General features: G+C 37.7%; 1 protein-coding gene across 2 annotated transcripts; it reads right to left on the bottom strand.

Annotated features, from left to right (window-relative positions):
• Window positions 1-6: 6 nt before the first annotated feature.
• On the bottom strand, window positions 7-27,648 carry LOC148870056 ((DL)-glycerol-3-phosphatase 2-like). Of its 2 annotated transcripts, XR_016107063.1 has the most exons (7): window positions 27,248-27,543; window positions 26,250-26,474; window positions 20,435-20,495; window positions 20,109-20,256; window positions 19,856-19,935; window positions 11,440-11,630; window positions 7-320 (listed from the first exon to the last, which is right to left on the bottom strand). XR_016107063.1 is itself a non-coding variant. In XM_088968863.1 (6 exons), exons 1-6 carry the CDS (start codon window positions 27,324-27,326, stop codon window positions 188-190), a joined length of 726 nt encoding a protein of 241 aa, XP_088824989.1. In that variant the 5' UTR covers window positions 27,327-27,648; the 3' UTR covers window positions 7-187. The 2 variants fall into 2 exon arrangements, 1 of the variants encoding a protein (XP_088824989.1); XM_088968863.1 differs by lacking the exon at window positions 11,440-11,630 and having other exon boundaries at window positions 27,248-27,648.
• Window positions 27,649-27,712: the final 64 nt, after the last annotated feature.

The following is a 27,712-nucleotide window of genomic DNA, read 5'->3' as shown; positions in this document are numbered from 1 at the left end:
CACACATTTTCTTTGAGAACAAAAATGATAAGGTTACTTAACCTCGAAAGTAGTCATAAAAAACACTGTTTTAGCAAATCTTGATAAATGATCTTTTTTATTTATGTTTCCTAATGCTCTAGATAATCAATGGATTGTTCTCTACTGACAACAGAAAATGTTAAAAGTGTAGATGTGACATGCGACTTTAGCTCGAAACATCTTTGAATGGGGGCAAGCCCCAGTTGCTTGGGTTGAAATCAGACAATGAACTTAGAACTTCATCAGCAGCTTCATGAAAAGAACTATCCAATCTTGGATCTGGGACCATAACTACATACCTGCATGTCAAATGCAATAGCTGGAAAGTCAAGATTTACATAAAAAATACCGATGAAGAAGTTAGGGTTGTTCATAACAAGACCCAAACCGATCAAACCGATCCGATCCAATCTGAGTTGGTCGGTTTTTCTTCAACACCGGTTGATTTCTGTTTACAAAAAAAATAAACCAATATTATATATATATATATATATATATATATATATTTGTGGATATATTTCAGCTTTATTTCAGAAATATACATATTATATATAAAATTTCTGATATATAAAATATCAGTTTTAATCCATCAAATCATTTTTAATTTCTGATATATATATCCTTTACCGTTCACACTGAAAGAATCATTCACAAAACCAACCCAAACCGATTCAAACCGACCAGGCCAGTTTTACTTAGTACTGGGTCTGTTTCGGTTTCATTTCTAGGTAAACCGACCAGGTCAGGTTGGTTGGAAAAACGCCAAGAAATCGATCCAACCCGACCCATGAACAGCCCTAGAAAAAGTGACAAGTTTTCTTCTTAGGAATAATACAATTCTTCTTATCGTTTGGGAATAATGCAATTTTTAGAGTTAGGAGATTGTAACTTCATTGATGTAATACATTGGAAGTGAAAATCAGAAAAAAACTATTACTCCCACGAAGGATATCTACTTGAATAAGTTCAGCGAATTTTGATAAAAACCCTAAAGCATTTCTGGTAATCGAATTCTAAAGGATAAGTTCTCAACCATACTTCAACACTAATGCATATAAGCACAAATATTTGGGGTACAAAGATGAAGAACAAACATAAAGGCACACAAGTTTGGAAAGCAAAACCAAGTTGATATGGGAATGGATACAACAGAATAAGGTAGTTGGAAAAATTACCTACAAGGTCATTACGGTATAAGAGTATTAGGGAAGCCCCTGTAATATTTTCCTTCAAAGGTTTAAATGGTAAAACTACACAGGCAAACAACACCCATCGTTTTTTCTGCTCAAACAAACAAATTTACATAAATCTACCAAAACATTTCTGTACTTAAATTTTAAAAATTGGATCTTTTCTCTGAAAGTAAGCCCCTACTTGGGAACACTTAAAATAAGTACTTATTCATGTTTGGCAAAAAAACCCAGAATAAGTGAAACACTTAAAAAATAAGCCAGAATTGGGTGGCTTTTTTTAAGTGCTTATTCAATAAGTACTAATTTCTTTTTTTGGGACAAGACTGTCCCCAATGTTTTGTTCATTTCGCAGGAACCGTCCCTATCTTCAAAAGAAGATCACTATTCACTTCCTTCTCTTCTAGTGGAGAACCAAACCAAAAGTGGTGATCAAGCACCCTTCCATAGTACCACCACCACCACACTCTCTCTCTCTCTCTCCTCTTCTCTCCTATTCCTTCCTCCACCGTCGTAAATAGTCTTTTCAAATCATCACCACCTCTCCCTCCTTTTATTTATTTTTTTAATTCTCTTTATTTTCTTCTTCTTCTTCTTCTTCTTCTTCTTCTTCTCTCTCTCTCTCTCTCTCTCTCTCTTCTTTACTTCTTTCTTTCCTCCTCCTTTTGTCTCTTTCCCTCCTCTTTACCGTTGCTGCAGTGAATGTGGAAACAAGTTCAATTATGGGATAAGTATTTATTTAATTTTTTTATTTGTCTTTGTATGTATCCAATATATGGTTATGTAAAGTTAGGGCTGTAATTGTTATTTCTGCAAAATACAAGTATTTATAGGATAAGTGACTCACAAAACAGTGCAACAGCAATAAGTACTTAAAATAAGCTGTAATTGTATCCAGTGTATCCACTTCCTTTGCCCTTTCTACCCGTTCTGAGACTGCCAAAATCTCAGCCCTTAAGGAGTCTCCCACTCCAATTGGACCTGAGAACAGAGCAATTATGTTTCCTTCCTTATCCCTAAAAACATCACCAATTCCTGATGGCCCTAGATTTCCAACACTGCACCCATCAAAATTCAGCTTAACAAAACCATTAATTGGGGGTCCAAGCAGGAAGTAAGGCATCCTTAATTGGGGATGAAGAAGCAACTTCCTTCTAGTTTCTTGAGAAAACCTCCATTTTGAAATATTTAAAAAGTTCCAAGGATTTCATCCAGTGTATCACTTTGTTATCTTTAATAAAAGAGCAGGAGATTAATAAGTGATGGTAGGTCTCACCATCAACTTGACAGAAAACACACCAGTGAAGGGATAAACAACTGTTAGGTCTCTTTCTGTGAAGAAAATCACATGAATTGATTCTTTCCAATAAGACTTCCCAAGAAAAACACACAACCTTAGCAGGAATAGGCTTACTCCAAACCTCTTTTATAGGGAATGGTTTCCCACCACGAACAATAGGAAAAGTTAAGGTTTTGAAGGTGGCGCAAGAGAACACATCAGAGAGTGAAGGGGTCCAGATTCGACTACCGGATTTAGCAAGGTCCAAGAAAATCCCGTCAAGAACATCAAGCAACACTAATATGCTATTTAACTCTGTATCCCATAAGCCTCTTCTAAGACCCTAATCCGACCAGTACCTAGTTTTGGAAAGGGAAGGTACCAAAAAAGTAGCGGTAATCTCATTTTTTGTAATTGGAGAGAGCAAACAAAGAGGGAAATGATCTTATAAAGGGGAATCCCCAACCTAATTCTATTCCCAAAATTTAATACGATCACTAGAATGCAAATCATTCCTGGTCCAAGGCAAGAACAAAAGTTAGAATGACTTGAGTTGCTTTTCAGAAGGAAGCTCTTGTAACCCTAGCCAAAATCCTAGCATCCCAACTGTTATCCGCAAGCTCATGAATGTTGATAATTACCCTGGCCCTCAAAATGCCCTTCTCAAGAGGTAGCCTCTACAACCACTTTCCTAGAAGAGCCACATTTCTCTTCTAAATGTTTCCAACACCCAACCCTCCATGTTTTTTTTTTGCTTCTAATGACCAAATGCCATCTCACCTTATGATCCTTTTTCTCCTCCCCCAGTTCTTGAAGGAAAGAAATCCCTCTATCACTTTTTCCAATTTCCTATCCGGGACTTTGAATACCGAAAAATAATACACTGACAAGTTTGCTAGGGTGGCTCTAATCAATGTAGTTCTATCACCAAGAGAGAGGTAGTTTCACTTCTAAGAAGCAAGTCTTTTCTCAAATCTTTCAACAACTGAATTCTAGAAACTACACTTCGAAGGGTTATCTCCGAAAGGAAAACCAAGGTATTTCAAAGGCCATTGAGGAATTACACAACCCAAAATACCTGCACACTTTAATACCTCCCCTCCAAGTTTATTCTGGCTATACAACTTTTATCAAAATAAAATTTATGTTTGACATCTGCTCAAAAAAGTTGTACAATGAGCTTCATGTTTCTAACCCAACTCAAATCATCTCCTTCACAAAAAAGCATTGTATCATCTGCAAATTGTAAGTGGTAATAGGGGCCCCATCCCTTCTAATTCTCAATCCCTTTACCAAGTTTCTTGAGTCTACTCTAGAAATCAGTCTCCTAAGGACATTCACCACTAAAGTGAATAAGGAAAGGGGAAAGGGGATCACCTTGTCTAAGACCCCTCAAAGCAAGAAAAAAATCCACTACTATTCCATTCACTAAAATTGAGTAATGACAGGTCTTGAGGCATCCCAACACCCATTTGCACCATCTCTCTCCAAAACCAAAGCTAATCATGATTTCAAATAAAAAGAATCAATCCACCAAATCATATGCTTTTTCAAGGTCAATCTTGCAAACCACACCTTTCTTCCCAGACTTGAAGTTATTGCTGTTAGCAGAACTGTTTTAGGATGAAAAATAGCTTGGTAGAAAAGTTGCTGAATAGAAAAGAGAAAAGGAAAGAGAAGATTTGGAGTCAAAAGTATAGTGTTGGTGGTGCCAACATTTCTATTTAAAAAGGTGTGCCTATGCTTCTTTTATCATTTCATAAAATATCATTCTACAATTTGCACATTTTACAATGTTTCCATCATGTCTATAAATTTTACAATATTTTCATACGATATTTCCGACATTTCTGACATGTTTCTTATATTTGGATGACTGACGTTTCAACCGATATCAACATTTTAAACCTTGTTGTGGATTTACAGCAATGAAAAGAAGAAGTTTAGGTGGCTGACAAGAGAAATGGAGATCTCTTTCAACTGGATAAAGTGTTGTACTAATTCTGTAGCGGATGCTTTAGCCAAACATGGGGGTGGGAAGAGAAACCTTATTCTAGGAAAAATTGTAAAATAGAAACTTGGGTGTGGGGAGAGATGAGAGTTTTTGTCTCTTAGTGTCTTTTTAGCATTTACACCTTGTACTTATCTGCTATGTACTTTTAGCATATTTCTAATAAAAGTTTGATGTTCTCGATAAAAAAAAGGGAGATGGGAATAGCAAATTTTTTCATGCATTGGAAAATAGGAGAAGGAATTCAAAATTGGTAATAAATGAAGTAGAAACTCAAGATAAGGTTGACATTGAATTGGCTCTAATCTCTCATTTAAAAACTTCATTCACTCAAAGGGAAGGGTCGAGATTGACTCTAGAAGGGATTCATTGGGATAGAATTCCAGTGGAAATGGCTAGAAAATTAGAAGAACCTTTACATTGGAAGAAATAAAGGAAGTTGTGATGGGAATGAGTGGAGATAAAGCCCCAAGCCCAAATGGATTTACAATGGCATTTTTTCATGAATGTTGCGATAGAATTCCAATGGAAATGGCTAGAAAATTAGAAGAACCTCCACATTGGAAGAAATAAAGGAAGTTGTGATGGGAATGAGTGGAGATAAAGCCCCAAGCCCAGATGGTTTTACAATGGCATTTTTTCATGAATGTTGCGATTTCATTAAAGATGATTTGTTGAGAGTTTTTGATGAATTTTATAGAAGGGGTAAAGTTGGAAAAGAAATGAATGCCACTTTCGTATCTTTGATACCAAAATGTGCTGGTGCATCCTTAACAAATGATTTTTGACCTATTAGTCTCACTAAAAGTTTGTACAAGATAGTGGCTAAGGTTTTGATGGTGAGACTCAAGGAGGTGCTTCATTTGATTATTTCATATGAACAAGGGTTTTTGTGAAGGATGGCCAAAATTTGGATCGAATTTTAATTGCCAATGAAGTAGTGGAGGATTTCAAAAAAGCAGGGAAGAAAGGTTTTGTTTTCAAGTTGGATTTAGAGAAGGCATATGATCATGTAGATTGGGGATATTTACAGTGGGTGATGAAAGAGATGGGATTTGGGCAAAGATGGGTAAGGTGGGCAATGGGGTGTTTAAAAATGATTCACTTCTTAATTTTGATTAATGGGTCCCCAAAAGGGCTGATGAGAGGGGTTTGTTAGAGGATTCAGAGTGGGCAGGTTAAACCAAGTGGTGTCTCATTTGCAATTTGCCAATGATATGATTTTGGGAGAGTTCAGGGACATTCAAGAGGTGAGAGTTCTTAAGGGAGTCTTGGAGGTTGTGGAAAGAATGTCAGGGTTGAAGGTTAATTTGGTGAATGTAGCTTGGTAGGGGTACAAATGGGAGAAGGATAGTTGGAGGAGTGTGCTACAGTGCTGGATGTGCAATTAGGCAGTGGCCTTTGAAGTACCTGGCCTTCTCCTAGGAGGCAATCCTTGTAATGATCCTTTTAGAGAAAATAATAATTGAGAGATTAAAAAAGATAATTGGAAAAAAATTACCTCTTAATAGTGGGAGACTGACTTTGATAAATTCCACTTTAACCAACTTACCTATTTACTTCTTGTCTATCTTTAAAGCCCCCATGAAAGTTGTGCAGAAAATTTAAAACTTTATTAGGAATTTTCTTTGGGACCCAGGAAATGAGAAGAGAGATCACCTCTCAAATTAGGAACAAGTGTGCAAAAATAAAGAGGAGGCCTAGGTGTAGGGAAGTTGAAGGAAAAAAATATGGCTCTTTTAGGTGAATGGCTTTGGTGATTTCCAAATGAACCTAAAGCTTTATGGCATTTGATTATTAAAAGCATCCATGATCTTCATTCAAATGGCTGGGATTCTGGCCTTGTCAGAAATTCAACACTAAAAAGTCTATGGAAAGCAATTATGGCCTTACTCCCTACCTTCTTGCAATATATAAGGTATGATGTTACTTCCGGAAAAAGAGTAATAAAGATGATTTAAATCAAGTTAATGAAAAGGGGAAGTTGAAAAGTTTAGAAAAAGGGGGAAGGGAAGAGAAGTCTGAATACAAGGAGACGTAGAAAGTAAAGGAGATCCAGGACCGGCAAGAAGAAAGTTAATTTGAGCTATCCTGTCACTTTGGGAAACAGATCTTTTTTATCAATAACAGAATTTCATTAAAATTAAAGTATAGGAGAGGTAAACTTTCTTAAGTCGCCATATAGAAATTAGCTTTTACAATTCAGCCCCAAACAAATGACTCCTTCCCACTCCTTGCTTTGCTAGTATATCAGCAAACCCATTTGCAGTTCTTTTAACCCAATTTAATTTCACTTCCATATTTTGTGCCAACTGCTTAAATTTTTTCTTTTCATTATTAAAAACTCAGAACCCTTGTCCTTCTGTAGCCACTCCAGTACCAGCTTAGAATCACCTTCTATGATCAGTTTGCATATATTCATGTCCTTTGCCTTTTGCAGTCCTTCCATGGCAGCTAGCACCTTGTCCCTTAAAGAATCACCTACTCCAATTGGACCCGAGAATAGGCCAACAATTTTGCCTTCCCAGTCTCTGAAAACCCCTCCAATACCATAGGGGCCTGGATTACCTGCACTGCTTCCATCAAAGTTCAATATTATTATATAGCTGTTCAGTGGGAGAGACCAAACAGGGCTTGTAGTGAACTTATGGTACTCGGAATTGACCACTTCCTTCCAACTATTCAGGAGATCACTAGTTGAACAAGCATCAAACATCTCCAAAGATTTTACCAAATGTGTCACTCTCACCATGACTTTTTCTTTGACAGCCTTACTAGTCCTTACCTGAAAATAGTCTTGCATTCCTTTCTTCCCAAATGGACCAGCTAACTGCCACTCTCACACATCTCCATAACATTTTTCCTCTTTTTGTTGGCCACCTGAAGAAGTTAGAAGCAAACAAGATTTGCACATTCATCAGAGGACACCATCTACACCCAAACAATGAGAAAAAACATTCTCAAATAGAAGATGCAAACGGGCAAGAGACTAATAAGTGAAAGCAAGATTCTCCATTAGCCTTACACATAACACACCACTGAGGGGATAAACACCAATTTGTTCTTTTCCTTTGGATTAAATCGTAGGTATTGATTCTTTCCAGAAAGACTTTCCAACAAAACCCCCCAACTCTTGGAGGGATGGGCTTACCCCACACCTCCTTAACGGGAAAAGGTGGCCCCAAAGAGTATGTTGTGTTAATGCTCTGAAAAAAGAAGGCACATGAGTAGGCACCAGAAGGGGAAGGGGTCCAAATTCAGCTATCAGGTTTTGAGAAGTGCAAATAGATATAAATCTGTCCTTCAAATCTGATGATTAAATTCTGATTACAGCAGTAAAAAAAAGAAGAAAAAGGTGATTATAGCAGAAAAGAAGAAAATGGAGATGAAGAAGAGAAAGGAGAAGAGAGTTTGATGATCATCTCTCCTCTCTCACTAACCTTTCATTTAATCTAGCTTAACTGAGATTAATTACATCTCTGCCCTTAAGTGGGCAGCCAGCTCATCAATCACTTAAAAGAAACAAAAAAAAAAGTTAACAGGTCCATAATGAAAAGGCCCATTAACAAATAAAACATAAACAAAACATTACTTAATAAGCAACAAAACTAGCCTACTAGGCCCATTTATCCCAGTCTCTCTACACAAATATACCCCGTCAAGGATATTAATCAGATTCAAAATGGCACTCAATTCAGAATCCCTCAGCCCCAAATCCCAGTGCAAAAGAAGGAAGATGGAGAAAAGAGGAGGAAGAAGAAGAAGAGTTCGAATATCACTTCCCTCCGTTCTCTAGTCCTTTTACTAAACTTCAATCTAAACATAATTACAAGTATACCCTTAAATGGGTGGCCAGCTAGGCAGTAACATAAAGGGAACTAGCAAAAGAAATAAGCCCATTAAGATAGGCCCATTAGCTAACAAATAAATAAAACATACTACAAGCAAAGATACTAGGGCCCATTCAGCCCAGTCTCTTTACATTGCCCCTCAAGCTGAGCATAAATGTCAATCATGCCCAGCTTGCCTATATAGTGTGTCAGCTTCCCTATCAGAATTCCCTTGGTCAAAATATCAGCCAATTGCTCTTCGGAGGTGATGAATGGCAAACAAACTTCTCCTGAGGAAACTCTTTCCTGTATAAAATGTCTATCAACCTCAATGTATTTAGATCTATCATGTTGAATAGAATTATGTGCAATATTGATAGTTGTTTGGTTGCCATAGTAGAGCATCATTGGCTTCTCATAGTCAACTCCCAATTCTTCTAAAAGGGATCGTAGCCACAGTAATTCTGCCACACCATGTGCCATAGCCCTATATTCGGCTTCAGCAGAGGATCTGCAACTACAGACTGTTTCTTACTCCTCCATGAAACAATATTCCCTGCCACCAAAGCACAATAACCTGAGGTGGATCTCCTATCATCAATACATCCTACCCAATCAGCATCAGTGTATGCTTCTAGCTTCACAACTCTTTCGAGTAATACATCCTGCCCAATCAGCATCAGTGTATCCCTGGAGTACCTTTTGAGTAACACCTCTTTCTGCAGCAGCTAAATGAGTATCTCTAGGAGAATGCATAAATTGACTAATAACACTCACTGCATAAGAAATGTCTGGCCAAGTCATGCAAAGGTATAACAACTTCCCAAGCAATCTCTTTACACATTCAACACCCCTCAATGAGTTTGAAGGAAGCAAGAAGGAAGATACAGGTTTATCTTTATATCTTGACATAGCAAAAGCAGAGGGGAATTTATCTTTCAAAGAGAGGTTACCCGCCCACACCTGTTCCCAAAATTTTATGAGATTTCTAGAATATTGGTCATACTTGATAGAAGGCAAGAAGGACAGGAGGATAGAATGGATGTCCTTCCAAGGGTAAGCTCTAGTAGCCATAGTCAGTAATCCAACATCCCAAGCATCAGCTGCAAGCCCATGTATCCCTACCGCTATTTTAGCACAAAGCTTGTCCTTCTCTTTTGGTAGTCTCCAAAGCCACTTACCTAATAGAGCCTCGTTCCTCTTCTACAAGTTGCCTAAACCTAGGCCTCCAAACCACTTGCTTCTACTCACCATTTCCCAACTCATTCTATGATCCTTTTTATCCTCCATTGGTTCCCACAAAAAAACCCCTCGTCAGTTTTTCCAATTTCCTACTAATGTTCACCGACATTTTGAAAACAAACATGAAATACATAGGCAGATTAGCCAACATGGCCTTTATTGATGTGATACTCCTAAAGACAGATAATTCTTCTTCCAAGCATCAAGCCTCTTAGCAAATCTTTCCACCACTGGATTCCAAAAGCTACTCTTTTTTGAATTGTCTGCCAAGGGTAGTCCCAGATATCTCATGGGCAATTGTGACACTTCACAACCTCAAATGCTAGCATACTCCACCATTTCCCCTTCTTTCATATTAACACCTAATAAGTAGGGATGGCAATTTTCCCCATTTCCCCAATCCCTGTGGGGATCCTCCCCGGATGGGGCGGGGATGGGATGATGGGATGGGGAAATTTTCATCCCTAATAGCAGAGATGGGGCAAGAGGGGGGGACCCTGATTCTTGCCTCATGGGATCCCCATTAATATATATGTATATATGTACACATACATCTATATATTAATATTTTTAAAAATATGGTTGAATATGTTTGAATCTTTTCCAATAGGATTGTAAGTTCTGATTATTTTATTTTTATTTTTTTAAATAAAATGAAAAACAAAAACAAAATGGTTACCATTATAAAAAATCACGGGGAATGGGGATCCCCGCGGGGATGGGGAGCGGGGACAACCTTGTCCCCGACAAGGATGGGGAGAAGCTCCCCGCTCTGTTGCCATTCCTACTACTATGCAACTTTTGTCAAAGTTCACCTTCAGATTGGAGATAAGCTCAGACAACTGGATTGTCAACTTAAGGTTTCTTACCCAATCTCTATTTCCTCCTCCACAAAATAACAAGGTATCATCTGCAAATCAAGGATTTTAAAACCAGATTGGACAAGGAACCGTTCTGGGTCCAGTTGACAGGTCGAACGGTCTGACTGTCCGGTTCGAATAGATGGTCTGCTCTGATAGAAAAAATAAAGATTTAAAAAACATAAAAAGCAGAAAATGGCCAAAAATTGTCATCCGGGTCGGTAGTTCGACTGCCTGAGCCAATGGTTCGCTGACCAAATCAACAGTTTCTGACCAAAAAGCGGTTTTGGGGTAAAACAAACCAGTTCCCAGTTTTTTCCACGTTCAACCTTCCAACCCCTCACTAGTTCCTGAGAATCTGCCTTAGAGATTAACTTTCTGAGGACCTCAGCAATTAGGGTAAAGAGAAAAGGAGAAAGTGGGTCTCCTTGCCTAATTCCCCTCACTTCCATCACTTCTTTCAAAATATCCCAATAGTTCTGATTAAAGGCCATTGTGAACCCATGCGGTCCAAGGGCTTTACATTTGTCCATAAAAAACACTGGCTCCCTAACTTCATTTCAAATCTTCTCTCCACCCATCTCTTGATTTCCTCAAGGATCCTCATCCAATCAAGCCCCTTAAGCCACACTCTTTCATACAAGGTTCTTCTATAAATTGAGGTGTTACACTTGCAAGAATCTAAATTAGAGGAGGTGAATTGGAAGATTATTAATGAGGTTTGCGGTCCTAGAAGCAAAGACTGGGTCCTCAAAGGGGCTAATGGTTTGTCTAGAGGTCTGATTTCAACCTGGGATTACGGTCTATTAAAGCTCGTGAGTGTTGGAAGGGTTAGAATCCATCATATGGATGGTCGAACAATGCTAGATGGTTGGGCGAAATTTCAAAAATTTCCTAATCCTTCCAAGAATCGAATTCCTTATGTTTTGAAAAACTACATTTTTCAGGATTGGCCTTGCACTGAACCGGACCATATTTGAAACCAAACAAAAAGGAAGATGTATACCTGATACGGATACCAAAAACACAGATCCCAAGGTGGGAGTTCACGCTCAAACCAATCCTAAAACCAGCCTCCACTAAAGATGGCGTAATATATTCCTAAAGCCGGTTCAACAACACAGTTTTCTGCAAAACTGAGATCCAACTGCTTGAATCGAATTGAGGATGATGAGCCTGATATCCCATGAACTTTTCCTGCAAAAATCAGAGGAAATTTTGATCTATATCAGTTCTAGATAGATGATGTCGAACTGGGAAAAACTGGGAGACAAAAGGGTGCAGAGAGAACAAAAAACTACAAAAATATGATGTTGTCTTGGACTGGTCCGCCCCTCCTCTTTTATAATCTCTGATGGAGCTATCTCCTAATATAATAAGGGGATAATCTAGATCTGGACTCTAATTAGAGATATACCTTATCTTCTTATAAGATTAGGTGCTCCATACCTAGATCCAAACCCAAATTCACCCCATGGCACATGACAACTTCAGCTTAATTAATCATATTAACTATGGGCCTTAGGCCCATCATCTATAAGGCTCACAACCCAAGGGTGTTGCATGGCCAACTTAGGCTTACTTTATATGGTGTGGGGCCCCACAATGACCTCACATAAGTCCCCATGGGTTCGGCCTAGCCTCTATGAAAAGGCTTGGCCGAATTCATTGCTAAACATAGCGAACCCTTGAGCACATCACTATGGGCTCAATATGGGCCCAACATTTACACTAAAATGATCCTTGAATTCAACCATTTTATGAAGATCCAAGGATAATGGACTTAAGTAAGATAAAGCTCATCAGGTAATCAACCTTGTAATGGTCTCTTACACTTAACCTCTCGGCCCATAATTATCCAACACCTAGTGCAGTACCATAATCAAGTCTAGGGGTTATGTGCAACTTTCCAGTTTTGCCTATCAATCTCTAAGGTCTAGGGTATAACTGAAAAATGGTTTGGGTTCAATGTTTCATTTAAACACACTACATGTGCTTCGAGTCTAATCCTAGCAGTTGAGACAATATACCCCAACTTCTTTGGCAGCACATCAGTGTCAGCCTTGGCAGAATAAACTCCCCAAGTCTATCCAACGGCAGAGAACATTCTAAAGTAACACGAGTCTCATATTTGTCCAGTTTAAGGAATAATTACACAGAAACATACCAATTTCAACATGAAACAATAATGTACTTTTATTCATTTACGATAAATGTATTTGTACACCAATCTGATTGGAGATACAGGCATACACTGTCTAATAGTGAAATGCCAGGTCATGTTGGAGCATGTTTCCTCTAGCATTCAGGTGATGGTGTCAAATGTTTGTGGCCCAAATCAAGATAGAGAAAAAGGGGGAGGCTATGGGAGGAGTTAGAAGAGGTTCATGAGGTACGGGTGGTTCCTTGGATGATCGGGGGGAGAGATGGAAGATGGTTAGGGGCCTCTAGGGATTTTGAGATTTTATTAAGAGAAATGAGTTGGAAGAACCAAGGCTGGTGAGTTCTATCATTACATGGTCAAAAGGACAAGATCCCCCTATATTAGGAGGTTGGACAGGTTTTTGTTCAACTGGGAGTGGGAAATCATGTTTGAGAATTTGATTCAAGAAACAATTGCCTTTTCATTTTCAGACCATAAGTCAATCCTGCTAAGGGAGTTTGTGAGGCTGAAAGGTCCTAAACCTTTCAGATTTGAGAGCATGTGGATGGACCATCCGAATGTTTTGGATTCATAGAGCAGAAATGGAATCTTTATCAGGTGGAAGGTTCAACAGGTTTCAAACTACAGAAGTTAAAACTTTTAAAAGAGGATTTAAAGAAATGGAATTCTCAAGTTTTCGGGAATGTTGAGAAAAGAAAGAAGGAGATCCTAGACAGAATGGCTAGGTTGGATGGATTGGAAGAGGAAGATAATCTATTTGAGGCAGGGAAGATGGAGAGGGAGAGGCTGAAAGCAAAATTAGAAAAATTAATTCTTTATGAGGAAATTTCGTGGAAACAGAAAGCAAGAGTTCAGTGGCTTAGTGAAGGGGATAAGATTACTTCTTTTTTCCAAGCTATGGTAGGTGGGAGAAGAAAAAGGAATACAATTTTGAGATTGGAAGGGGAAGATAGACTGATTGATGACCAACAGGAGATTGCTGAAGAAATAAGGGACTTCTATGAGAAGCTGTATAAAGCCTTGCCAAATAGAAAATGCCATTTAGGGGACATGGAGTTTGGGCAGTTGGAAGAGGGGGTGAGGGAGTGGTTTGGGATGCAATTAAAAAGATGCTCTGGTGCCGAATGGCTTCAACGTTGGCTTCTATAAAATGTGTTGGGCCATCATTAAGGAGGACCTAATGCTAATGTTTTGGGAGAGAAAGCTAGAAAAATCAGCAAATGCAACTTTTATCTCGCTCATACCAAAAGTTGCTGGGGCTGTTCATGTTAAAGATTTCAGACCTATCAGCCTGATTTGTATCCCGTATAAAATTCTGGCAAAGGTGCTGGTTGGGAGCAAGGTTCAAAATATCGATACACCTGATACGCCGGTAGGGGCGTATTGATTTGTTGCTTTTTTTTTGCAACCGGTTCAGGGGGGCGGTTTAGGGCTCCTCCACCCCCTGAACCGGTCAGACCCCCAATACACCCACTGTAGGGGCGTATCAGAGGGGTCCCGGAATGATACATACGGGCCGATATGTGTCAATACTTTGAACCTTGGCTGGGAGGTTAAAGTTGGTGCTACATGCTGTGGTGGGGCCTACCCAAATGGCATTTGTGCAGGGAAGACAGAGGATGGGGTTTTGATTGCTAATGAGTGTGTTGACTCAAAGATCAGAAATAGGGAGGTAGGGGTAATTTGTAAGGTTAACCTTGAGAAGGTGTATGATCATGTGAAGTGGGGCATCTTGGAGGAAGTGTTGAGGAGGATGGGCTTTGGGGAAAGATGGAGATGCTGGATCTTTGCTTGCATTTCGTCAGTGTCCTTTTCTGTTGTTGTAAACAGAATGTCAACAGAATTTTTCAGCTCTTTGAGGGGATTAAGGCAAGGGGACCCTCTCTCCCCGTTTGTTTTGGTGGTGGAGGTGTTAAGTAAACTGATTATTAAAGGTGTGAAGAAGGCTTAATGTCTGGGTCCAAGATAGGTAGGGAGGGTTTAATCATATCACATCTGCAATACGCTGATGATACGTTAATCTTTTTGGGTACGGCAGTGGAGCAGGCTTACTTCCTTTGAAGCATTCTTCATTGCTTTCAAATGTTATCTGGCCTCAAAATTAACCTGGGAAAGAGCACCATGATTGGAGTGGGAGACATCCAAATATCTGTTCTTGAAGAGTGTGTAGGAGCCTTGGGTTGTCGTTGGTAACTTCCCTTTCTCGTATTTGGGGCTTCCAATTGGGGCTAAGGCTTCTGTTGTTTCTACCTGGCTACCTGTGCTAGACAGAATTGACCAAATGTTGTCCGGTTGGAAAGGAAAATTTCTTTCCTTTGCTGGGAAAGTTGCGTTGATAAAAAGTGTCCTTTCTAACTTGTCGACTTATTATCTATCTTTATTAAAGGCACCAAAGGCAGTGTTGGGGGAGATAGAAAGAATCCAAAGAGAGTTTCTGTGGAGTGTGAGGGCTGAAAGAAAGAAAGTACATTTAGTTAAGTGGGAGGTGGTGTGAAGCCTAAAAAAGAAGGGGGTCTTGGGGTATGAGGGGTGGGAGTCTTTAACAAAGCCTTGTTGGGAAAGTGGATGTGGAGATTTGGTAGAGAGAGGGAGGCTTTATGGAAGAGAGTAGTGGCTAGGAAATATGGGGTAGTGTTCTTATGGGGCTTGTGTGTAGAAAGGGATAATGAGTTTTAATTCTTTAATGGTCTCTCACTATTCCTGGAGAGTGGGGAACAGATCCAGCATTAGATTTTGGGAGGATGATTGGTCTGGGTTAGAGAGGCTCTGTGAAATCTGTTCAAGGCTGTACAGATTGGATCGGAAGGGTGTTCCTATTTCTAATTGTTACGAAGTCTCAAATGGTTCTGTGGTATGGACACCAAACTTCAAAAGACCTTTACACAACTGGGAGATGGAGGAATGTGTGGAGCTCCTGTCCAAATTGCAGTCATTGGAAATCAATCCATCATTAGAGGATAGCAGGTGGTGGAAGGAATGCAAAGATGGGAAATTTACAGTCAAGTCAATGTACTCAATTTTGATCAGAAAGATGGTGGAAGCTAATCCAGTTCAGGGAGTATGGGGGAAACCTGTGCCTCCAAGAGTGGAAGCCATAGTTTCCAAGACGCCAAGGCAAACCTAGGCAACAGGGGAGCGCTTAGTCGCCTAGGGGTCACTTAATGTCAAAAGAAAATATAGAATAAAAGGGGGATGAAACCCCTATTTTCTCCATTGCAATAGAAGTAACAAAAGGGCAGAGCCCCTATTCTTGTCTTAGAAGAAAGAAAACATGAAATAAAAACCTCACAAATCATGGACAAGAAGGGGCTCCGCCCCTGTTTTAGTTCAAAAAATGATGAAGATGAATCTTTTTTCCAGAAAAAGAAAACAAAGGGGCAGACCCCTGTTTTTTGTTCCAGAAAGAGGAGTGTTTTTGTTTCAAAAAACAAAGAAAAAGTGTTCTAGACTTCTAGTCCACTGATATTTTTTGTTCCACGAAGAAGTGGAAGAAAAAGGAGGGGCAGAGAAACTGTTTTTGTTCAAAGAAAGAAAAAGAAACGGCGAGCCCCTGTTTTTGTTTCGAAACAGAAAATGAAGGGGTGGAGCCCCTGTTTTTATTCCAAAACAAAAAATGAAGAAGGGGCAAAGCCCCTGTTTTTATTCCAAAACAAAAAATGAAGAAGGGGCAAAGCCCCTGTTTTTATTCCAAAACAAAAAATGAAGAAGGGGCAAAGCCCCTGTTTTTGTTCCAAAACAAAAAATGAAGAAGGGGTGGAGCCCCTGTTTTTGTTCCAAAACAGAAAATGAAGCCGCTCCTTTTTTGCTCGAGAAGAAGAAGAAGAAGAAAAGCATACCTTCTTCTATGATCGATTTCCCTTTCTTGTTCAAAGATGTTCAACTTGGAACCCTCGAACTTGACTTCGAATATCAGACCTCTCGAACTCATCATCATATATTATTTATGACAACTATCGTGGAAGCCTTTGCTTGGCTGCTAGCCAAGGGGTGTATTTTGACTCAGGACATCATAAAGAGTTGAGGATTTCAATTCTCAAGCAGATGTGCCCTTTGCTTATCTGGAGAAGAAAACATCACGGATTTGTTCTACAGGTGCAGCTTCATTTCCTCAATATGTTCTATTTCTTCAAGCTGCTTAAGATGGACTGGTGGTCAATCTCAGATCAGGCTGAAATCTTTGGACTTTGGTCAAGAGTTCAGGGCGATTCTAAGGTCAAGTTGATATGGAGCTGCATTCCATATGCGGTGTGCTGGGAAGTTTGGAAGGAAATAAATAAAAGAATCTTCAAGAACAAGAAAAAAAATTGGGAAGAGGTGGTGGCTCAAATCAGTTCATCAGTTTTAGGTTGGGTGTTAGTCCTGCCAGTTTTTCAAGGATTAAAGAAAGAAGATTTTGGGGCAGACTTCTGGTGCTCTTTGAATGATTAGTTTTCTGGGTTTCTGGTGTAATTTGTTTTAAGTCTATTTTGTTTTTTTCTGACTGTTTTTTGGTGGTGACCTCTTGTCACCAAAAATGTTACTTTTGGAACAAAAGTGAAGTTTTGGGAAGGCTTATGGTGGGGAACGGTTGCCTTTAGTCAAGCTTTTCCAAGGATCTAGAACATTTCTACCTTACAAACCTATAGCTGACTTAGTAACTCATGATGGGAGAGGGTGCGTGTGGGATTTGGGTTTGAGAAGAGCTTTGAGAGAGCAAGAATTGGGTGAGATGACCTCTCTTCTTGACATTCTCAAACAAATAAAATTTGAATCCCTTAAAGGTGGATGAGAGAGTATGGAACCTAACTCTATTGGGCTGTTTCTCCTGTGCCTTGTTTTTCCAAACCCTTCTTCAAACTCCTGAACGAAATCCTTTCCTTGCAAAAGAAGTGTGAGGCAGCCCTATTCCTCCTAAAGTAAAGGTTTTTTGTTGGGAAGTTGTCACACAAATCATAAACACCTGAGAAAGGCTTCAGAAGAAGTGGAAGAACTGGTGTCTCTCACGGTCTCACCTCATATTTGTGTCCTTTGTTTCAGAAATGGGGAAACCACTAACCACCTCTTATTGCATTGTATTTTTACAACCCAACTGTGGGCTCACTTTTTCTGTCTTTTGGTTAATGTTTGGGTGCCTCCAGCAGAAGTCAAGGAACTGTTTAGCACAAACTGGGTAAGATGCTGCACAAAGAGGCAGAAGATTCTATGGCAATGTATTAGAGGGTCTGTACTTTGGAGTGTTTGGCAAGAAAGGATATGCCGGGTTATTTGAGGGAAAGTAAAGGAGGGTGGAGGAGTTAAATTGAACTAACCATGATCAGAGCTGCCCACTGGGCCATGGTATGTAAAGAGTTTAAAGGGGTTTCCCTAAATGATATGTTAAGGGAATGGAAAACTGTTGCTGATATTCAGGGCAGTAAACCAAGGAGGGAGGTCAGTTGGGCTGTTCCAGCAATGGCTAAACTCGTGTTGAACTTTGATGGGTGCAGCCTCGGAAACACAGGTAATTCAGGTATTGGGGGTGTGGTCAGAGATCACAATGGATGTATCCTACTAAGCTTTTCTGGCCTATTGTTTTGGAAATTCTCAAACAGCTGTATTGAAAGCCTTCAGGGATTGGAATTGATGAAACTAAAGAATTAAAAAATGTGGAGGTGGAAATTGATTGTAAAACTCTAATAAGCTGGCTGAAGAAGCAGGATCTGGTCCCTTGGAAAGTTAGACCTTGGTAAGGCAGGCACAACACTTGGGGTCCTTATTGAATAGCTTATTCAAATGGGTACCTAGAAGTGCTAATGGCCTGGCTGATTCTTTAGAAAAGGCTGGGGTACAGAAAAGTCAATTGAATTGGGGTTGTTCAGGACCGGGGGCAAGCTTGTAACACTTTTATCTATTTTTTGTGGTTTTTCTGTTTATGTTTGTGTTGTTATGATTGTTAGAGATCATGTTGTTTTGGATTTGTTTCTTTACTCTTGTACTGTATTTAATTCCATTGTTTTTTGCAGTGGTTTCTCTTTAATGTTATTTATCTGTTGCTTATCAAACAAAGAATAAGGATAATATATAGTCTTTCATGTCTAGAATCATGCCATTTTTGTACCTAGTGATAATCAAGCTCTTCCCACATACTTTTAAGAGTTATAAAATAAGAGGCCAAGCTCAACTCCCCATAATGAAAAGAAGTAATGTCCTGATGAAACTGATAAATCCTAGAAATGTTTTTTCTTATGCAGAAATATCCTCTAGACCCTATCTAGACTAAGAAATGAAAAAAGATCTATTAATATGAGGTTACACAGAATTTAATACACATGACGTTACTGTTTCTCTTGCTCCCACTTCTCATAGTAAGAATCATCTGTATCAGTTTTCTTCTTCTTGCCAGTTAAGTACCAGAGCTACCTTCTTCCACCAATATAGATCTTCATGGACAAAGATCATTCTAGAAAATTAATTCAATCAAACTTCATGATTGTTATCCATAGGTTGGGACAAGATTATCTCCACTAATAACTCCAGAAGTATTAGTAGAAGAATCTGGTGTATCTCCTCAACTATACATGATAACAACTTAACAAAGAAACCACTTCACTGGAAACTTCCCAATGTATGAGAAGGAGAAAAGAAAAAAAAAAAACACTACGCAATCAAATAACAATTTTCAACAACATAAAGAAGTACCTAGATAGCACCTAACCAATTATATAGATCCAATGTGCCACATGAAAAATATGAACTTCTGAAGTATGCCACTAAAATAGTAATGTAAATAAATGCACCAAAAATTCTATATGCATCAGAAAGATATGAGACAGCTGCCCTCACTCTCAAATTATAAGAGGGCTTATCAATCTTTGATCTCAGTCAAAACAACTTCCAATATAAAGTTTTCATTGAATCTCTCAAATTTCTGTTACTGACCTTATGCTATATGAGTGAATTTGATATTCACAGGCTATCTACTGAATTTATGGCATACTTTCAAGGATCAATTGATATTTCACTGTTTCAACATTGAAGGATGAACCAACTAGCAAGATATTTGTAATGAATTTAAATCCATGGAACAATTAATACAAACTCTCTACAACTATAACCTTAAAAATTAGGAGATTTTGTCTAATTTTACATTGGAATTAATTATATATGAAAATTTTCCAGTAAGTTTTTTGCTTTTTAAATAAAGGCTAAAGCTGTTCCAAATGGTCGAAGAAAGTTGACAGTGATCATCCAATATCAGCTTTGAGAATAAGGAAACTGAAATATTCAGATAAATACTTACATCCCAGCATTTTTAGCTGCAGCAACTCCTGAGGGAGCATCTTCAAACACAAGAACCTTACGAGGATCCAGAGGACCACCCTAGTCACCAGCAACATTCGTAAGAGGTTTTGCTTTACTAGTCTCGTTCTCTAAGTTAAATAGTTAAATGGCAAATTGACAACAAACTCAACCAAGAAAATATAATTTCACAGTTTCTAATCAAAATAAAAGAAAAGAAATAATACTTATGATGTTTTGTGGAATAGTGATACCTTGAACCTTTTGGCAGCTGCAAGAAAAATATCTGGAGATGGCTTTCCTTTTTTAACTTCGGGATCATCACCAACAACCACATGATGCATCATTGAAAAAATTTCACCATGTCTTTGTGTCTTCAATTCAAAATGATGCCTAAGAGTACTGCCATATATATCTTTGAGCAGTTAGGCAATGCTGAAGACACTCAAGATGTTCTATGTACAATTTTAAGTGCCCTTATCGAAATACAAAAATAATTAACTCCTAAATCTTGTCCAACAACAGAGGCACTTCAGTCTAAGCTACTTTATAAATTAAACAATACAAGGATGAATCATACCCCGTTGCCACACACATTGGTATTCCATTTTCATGAAGATGCTTAACCAAATGGCTGACACCTATGAAAGAACCCAAATAAGTGAAGAATCAAGTGCTTGCAGGTAAAGTGAAAAACAACCTGCTGAAACAAAGAAAGTGTCCCTACTGTCCCTCTCGATCTGTTTTATTAACCTCTTAACCCCTGATTGGGGCGGCTGTATATTAACAATAAAGAAAGTGTCCAACAGGCCCATTAGCACAGAAAATAAGTATAATGCTACCGATTGGCATTCAACCCATCTTTTCTTCAGCTCCTACTGAGAGTAATGAAAATTAGGCAACAACTGGAAAGAAATTTACATCATTGGCTTCTTACAAGTAGAAAGTAGATCTCTTGAAAGTTGAAACATGAAATGGATATATGGTCCAGTTAAGTTTGCAAAAATTTTCTTCTTTATTCTTGTAACAAGGTAAAGATTTATCAAAAAAAAAAAATGAAGGGATGTGAACAAGTATAAAGAACTAAAAATATGATATAAAAGTAAATGTGCACAAAAACTAAAAATCATACACCATAATGAATCAATCACTTTGTTTGCAATAAATGCAGACAGTCTTCTTTTTACAGTGAGATGCAATGTGTCCAAATCCCATACATCATAAGTCTGTGTCTGTGTGTGTTTTGATAGGAAATGTGACTTTTGTTAAAATATTAAAGCAAGATATTACAACTCCAGCATTCCCAAGCTGGAATGATGAACCCAAATTAATAGCCATTGTTACAAAGTAGCCCACAAAAGTTTACTCCTGTTTGATCCTTGTTTGGCTAGAGTATCAGCCAGGCCATTTCCCTTGTAAGGCACCAAACTTCTCTCATAGCTTGCCAGTGGTTCCAGATTCCCAAATTTCCAGTTTTCACCCAGTCTATTACTAATCTTGAATCCCCTTCCACTTCAATCTGGTGTACTCCCATCTGTTTATCCAGTCTCAGACCTTGCAGCAGTGCTAACACCTCATCTCTTAACGAATCAAGCACTCCTACAGGCTCCGAAAAAAGAGACAAAGTTTTGCCTTCCCTGTCTCTAAGACTCCTATACCTGAGGGCCCCGGGTTACCAAGGGAGCTTCGTGTAGAGGCTGCCCAACTCTCTTGAATTGCTGGGCTAGATCTTGAAGAGTTTGCTACTGAATCCCAGCCCCTGACTATATCACCCACTGTTAATTCCATAAACAACTCATCTGATTTTACCTTATGCACTATCTTGATAGTGATGAAATCAATCAAATCCTCCCTCAATTTTCTTTTTCCCTGAAAGGTTCTATTATTTCTTTCCTCCTAAACTGTCCATAAAGCCGCGGTTCTTTTGGCTCTCCACAACATCCTTCCCCTTCTTTTCAGTTGTCTAAAGAAGCTTTCTTCAAAAAGGCCTGCTCATAACACTGTGTTTTAGAGAAGCCCTTACTAAGGGTCCAGTTAGTTTCCTGGAATAGGTGCCTGGAATCAGAATAGGAATGGGTCATTCTGATTCCAACTGTTTGTTTGGAAGGAATGGGATTCCCATTCCAGAGTCAGTCAAGAAGTAAAGAACTCATAACAAAAACACCCCCAAACACTAATATTAATAAAATAATAAAATATTAATAAAAATATTACTATAAGAAATTTTTTTTTTGATGAATGTACTATAAGAAAATATTAATAAATTAATAATAACAAACAAATATATTAATTATTTAATATAATAATAATGTATAATTAAGATATTAATACAATATGATTAAAGTAATAATAAAATAATAATACAATATTCATAAACAATTCGTCAAATAATATATAATAATAAAACATTAATAATTAAATAAAAAAGTATTATGAAAGTAATAATATGATAATAAAAATAATAAAATAAGAATATATTAATGAATAAAATAATAATAATAATATAATATAATTAAAGTAATAATAAAATACTAACATATTAACTATTAAATAATAATAAGTTAATTTAAAATAAATATAAAATAATAATAGAGATATTATTTGTAATAATAAAACAATAATAATATATTAATACAAAATTCATAAATTAATGATAAATACTAAGATATTAATTATGAAATACTAATAAAATAATAATTATTATTATATATTCATAAAATATTAATAATGTAATAAATAAAATAATACAAAATTGAAAATTTTCAGTTGATTCCGATTCCAACTCCAAATGAACCAGACGACAACAATTGTAGTCTGATTCCAATTCCTGACCGAACCAAATAGGCATCCGGAATAGGTGATTCCGATTCCGATTCTGATTCTGATTCTGATCCTGTCTGCGAACCAAACGCATCCTAACTGATTTCTACTCAAAATACTAGATCTTATTATCTTATACTTAGGCCTAAGCCTCATAAGAAACCGGTTCACCTTTCTCTTCTTAAAGTGTTTCTAAAGATACTTAACACACTAAAGAATCCGAAGAATCAATAGAAACTAATTCACATTCAGCCCACAAGTGAAGAAACCCAACATAATATTCCTGTATCTTCTTATCCCCCTAGAAATAATCAAATATTTCAGATTCAATTTGATACTATCTTGACAAGTTGGATTTGCAATAAACCTTCTTAAAATAAGCATACATCTCATAAATTGTTTGCATTCTTCTTACAAGCACACAGCAATATGAGACACTATCGAGCTGAGAATCCAAGAGACTAGTTTTTTTTATAAGCAACTCAAAAAGAAACTTTATTAAAGTTTAAAGAAGAGGATAATACAACAAGAAGTTGTTAAAAATAAAACCCTCTGCAACAAAGAGTTCTGCAACCCTTTTAACATTGAGCCCAAAACATATGATGTTTGTTAACTCCTACCTTAGCTAGACCATCTGCCATCCCATTAGCAGACCTCCTGGCCCATCTTACATGAATTTGCATCTATCTTCGCAGCAACTTGAACTGCCTGAATTCATTTCTGAATTGGCATAACACCCCTTCTCCTTTTTTCAACAAACCAATTAATCACCTTCTACAATCAGCCTTGTAATTCCCATTACCTTAGCTTTTTGCACCCCAACGATAGCAGCGAAGAGTTTAGCTCTCACTGGATCACCCTAATCAATAGGCCTTGAAAACAAGCCACAAATGCTTCCACTCCCATCTCTAATGACTCCTCCATTTTCGAAGGGTCCCGGATTTCCAAAACTAGTCCCATCAAAGTTAAGTTTCATCCACCCACCATTTGGGGGAGACCAAACTTCTAGTACTTTTTGTTTCCTAGAGGAGAAAAAGGGCAATTGCCTCCCAACAAGAGACTAGTTCCCCATTATCTAGCTTCCATTGTGCAAAACCCTTGGCCTCGGATTCATCCAGTTGGTAACTGCCCCATTCAAATAACCCCCTAAGCCTTTTCCTTCAACAAAAAAAAAAAATCAAAATTAGGGGTGTGCTCACAGTTCAGTTAACAGAACCATGAAGGTTTTTCAGAAACTGAACCAGTTCTACCGGTTTTCCATATCTCCAATCCGAAACTGAAATGATACCACCAGTTGACTGGTTCGGTTCTTTGGTTCTTCAGTTTTTATACTTATAACATATATTATAAATATATATATATATAATATTATAAATATGTATATTATATTATAAATACTATAAATATATAATATATGTAATATATTTATAATATATTATATGTTATAAATAGATTATCATAAATAGATAATTATAAATACAATATATGTATATATTTATATATAATATATAGATAATATGTGAGATATATTAAATATATATAATATACAAATAAATACATATATCATTTGGTTTGGTTAACTGCTGATTTTTTCTAGGTTAACTGAAAACCGAACCGGTCCTTAGGTTTTTTAGAAATACTGAACCGATCGATTCGGTTTGCTCAGTTCAGTTCGGTTTTTTATGAGCACCACTAATCAAAATGGAACTTCCACATGCTGTAATTGGTTCCATCAAACATCACCGGAATAAATATCAACCTTCTCAGCCATTTCAAAGAATAAATACAGTCCAGAAACAACATGACAGTAACTAAAACTGAGAGAGAATGAATAATCAACCACCAAACTTGATCAAGGGCTAGTCTAGGCATGAGGGAGGATACTCCACAACTGAAAGATAAGGGAATCTCCAAAAAAAAATCCCTAAACATCAAGGTTTAAGAGTTGACAGTCCCAAAAAGGAAAGTTGCAGGATTGTCTCAATGAAAGGACCAAAACCCTTCTAAAATCTGACTGGAACTTTGAACCAATTAAGAGAATATCAAAAGTAGGTCAGGGTGACACAAAGCCTAGAGTATTAGGCCAAACCAATCAGCCAATTAGGGGGAAACGAGAAAAAACCAACCTGTTGCGCATCTTTCCAGGAAAAACAACAGTTCTTTGGCTGATCAAAACAACCTTCAGAGAACTCTCAAGCCAAAAATCAAGGGTAGAAAGAATAGCTCTTGAACCACCTTTCTAGATCAAGGATTCAATCTGGTTCCATTGCAGCAGATCAACACACCTGCTCTGATACCATGTTAACTTAGCAGTTTGAACAAGGAAAGCAAACACAAGTTCAGGGGTGTCAATAAAATAAATCAACCCCCACCCCCAAAGAGTCCTATATATATTAACAATATGTACAATTACAATAAGGCCCTTACAGGATTGAGGCTAAAATAAAAGAATACATAATTAGGTATAGAATACAATAGGTACTACAATGATAAAATACATCAAAATGCTCCACACTTTCACCTACTGCAACCCTGACTGGACATAAAGAATATATGCCCAATAAAGAATGGAATCAAGTAAGCTCCATTTAACAATTGACGGATCAGGACCTTTAGATCTGTTACCATAATGGAGTAGAATAAACTACACAACAGAACAGAAAGAAACTAAATGGAAGGGAGTATAAGTTGGAAGATCAGCTAACGATGATAGAAAAGGTGGTGATTAACATGAATAACATGTTGGGAAAGAGTAGGGCTCAGGAAATAAAAATAGAGCTGGAAGAAGATATAAAGTTGGCACTACACAAGGGTGATGTTGAATTAGCATTAACATTGGAAACCATAATGTCATGTCCAGGTAAAATATTGATAATGTTACCTAATTAGCAAACTATCATGAACACTAAGATTATATTTGGATGAACTTGATATTCAGGATAAGAAATGGACTTGAATTCTGTCCAGACTAATTCCACTAAGTTAACATAACCTCCTCCCCCTCCCTCACTCTCAAGGTGAAAAGAAAAAAGCAGAAATATTTGTTTTTTTATCAATAGCAGAAATATTTTAATCCACTCAAACTTATGAAATTGATAGCTGCAAGTTTACAAGTTTGGAAATTCAGCTCAACCATCCATAAAGAATCTGGAAATTTGTCAAACAGATCCCCTGAATTTTGTTTGCCCTGTATAAAAGAAGGATTCAAATAACTGACCAGTATCCAAATCAAAAATTTAACACCCATGCATGTTGGTTACAGCCTTACAGGTGCTTCATTCAAAAAAAAAAAAACTCCATGCATAACATAGCATTTCAATGGTTATCCATCATAAGGATAAAGGTATTTGGGCATCTTGCTGCTGTTCTTGCTCATCTATATGAAAATCATGCCACTAGAGCCTAATGAAAGCATTCTCTGGCATGCTATCCTTCTAATATTTTAAAGGGAAAAAAAAAACTAATAACTACCCTTATGCTAAAATAGCACTAATAAAAAAGGAAATAAATTAAAGGTAGTATGAGGCACAACACACAGACACAAGAAGAATAGGAAATGGTCCTTCTAGAGGTACCTGGCATAAGCTCAGCAGTTGGAAACAACTTCTGCAGTGTCTCTTCTCTTTCCTCAAGAAACTTCTCCGCAGAAAGAGATCCACTTATCCCTGTCTCTTCAACAAAAACATGAGCTGCTTCTAATGCTTTCTTCCCCATCATCTTTGCTTTGAGAGACCAATCAAAAGTTTTATTGAATCTAGCAAGTATAAGTTCTTGGACTTCAGTATAAAATTTCTCTGTGTCTGCATTTTTAAACACCCATTAGATCTTCTCTGCTTCAAAATTTTAATTTAAAAGACCGCAAAAGTGTATCTTACCCAATCTATTAACTGAACAAGAAAACAGAGAACTCAAATATACATCACACTATTATTTATTAATGAGAACCCCATCTTGTCATATGAATCCCCATCTAAACATCTCAATGGTGTATATCTGATAACGATGCCAAATTTACAGATATGCACCATTGAGGCATCCAGTCTTGGATTTACGGAAGTTGTCCAATAATCACTTTGGCTTCTTTGGGGTGGAAGCCAATAAATAGTTTTCAACTGTTGGAACGAATTTGACAAGGGAGGAAAAATTTTACATGGTTTTCCAACTCAACATTTTGGAAGTAATACTTCAAACAAATCCGGAAATAGCGTTCCTGTGAGTATGCAACGTCCCAAACTCGCCTTTTCTCAGAAATTATTCTGACCATTTGCATTTTCCATTCTTCATTTATATCTGAACAAGACTTATGTTTCCAGCAAAAACATGAAGAATGGGAAAGAGAATATGCTAACAATCAGAATTCTGCTTTCAAAATTCTGAACGTAATAACACAATTTTCTCTTCCCTTAGTTATAAAATGTATGAAAGGAAAAGTAAACAGAAACTACAAAGCTCTATTGTCAAATGAATTCTTGCTTATTAGCAACATATTCCCCGATCTACTGTTAAAAAGAACACATAAATTGTTGCAGGCATTGTTATGAGGAACTAAAGCTTAAGTGTTCGACAAAATTACCCAGTAAGAGACCATCCATATCAAAGATGACATGTGTAATGGGTTCTCTGACTGACATATCGGCCGAGGAATTCGCCATTGAGAGATGGACCGCCTAGATCTCACCCTTTCTTACTTCGCGTGAAGAATGAAAAGTTGTTGAAGTAATAGGAGTAATCAGTAATTTATCTGTTCGATCCAATGCAGGACTCCGGAAGCCGATTTCTGAACCCTATCCATACCTAGATATGATCCCATCGAACCGAAGAGGTTGGCCTTAACCGAAAGCAGTAAAAAGTGACTGTCGCACTTCTGGCCAAGGGTGCAAGTCGGGGAGTTCTGATCTGCTCCCAATACACAGTCCCAACAAGCCAGTGCAGCCGTACATCGTGAACATCTCCCTTGTCATTGTCTTTCATGGCGAGATGTTCTGAGTGTACAGCTGCAATGGGGATGAGGTGAGTGAGACCGGATCTGCTCCTCACA

The sequence above is a fragment of the Nelumbo lutea genome, chromosome 2, assembly GCF_056320005.1.
Source record: "Nelumbo lutea isolate HS-2025 chromosome 2, American lotus-T2T, whole genome shotgun sequence".
NCBI classification, from domain to species: Eukaryota; Viridiplantae; Streptophyta; class Magnoliopsida; order Proteales; family Nelumbonaceae; genus Nelumbo; species Nelumbo lutea.
The sequence above is the reverse complement of the archived record's forward strand: the minus strand, read 5'-3'. Positions and strand labels throughout refer to the sequence as shown.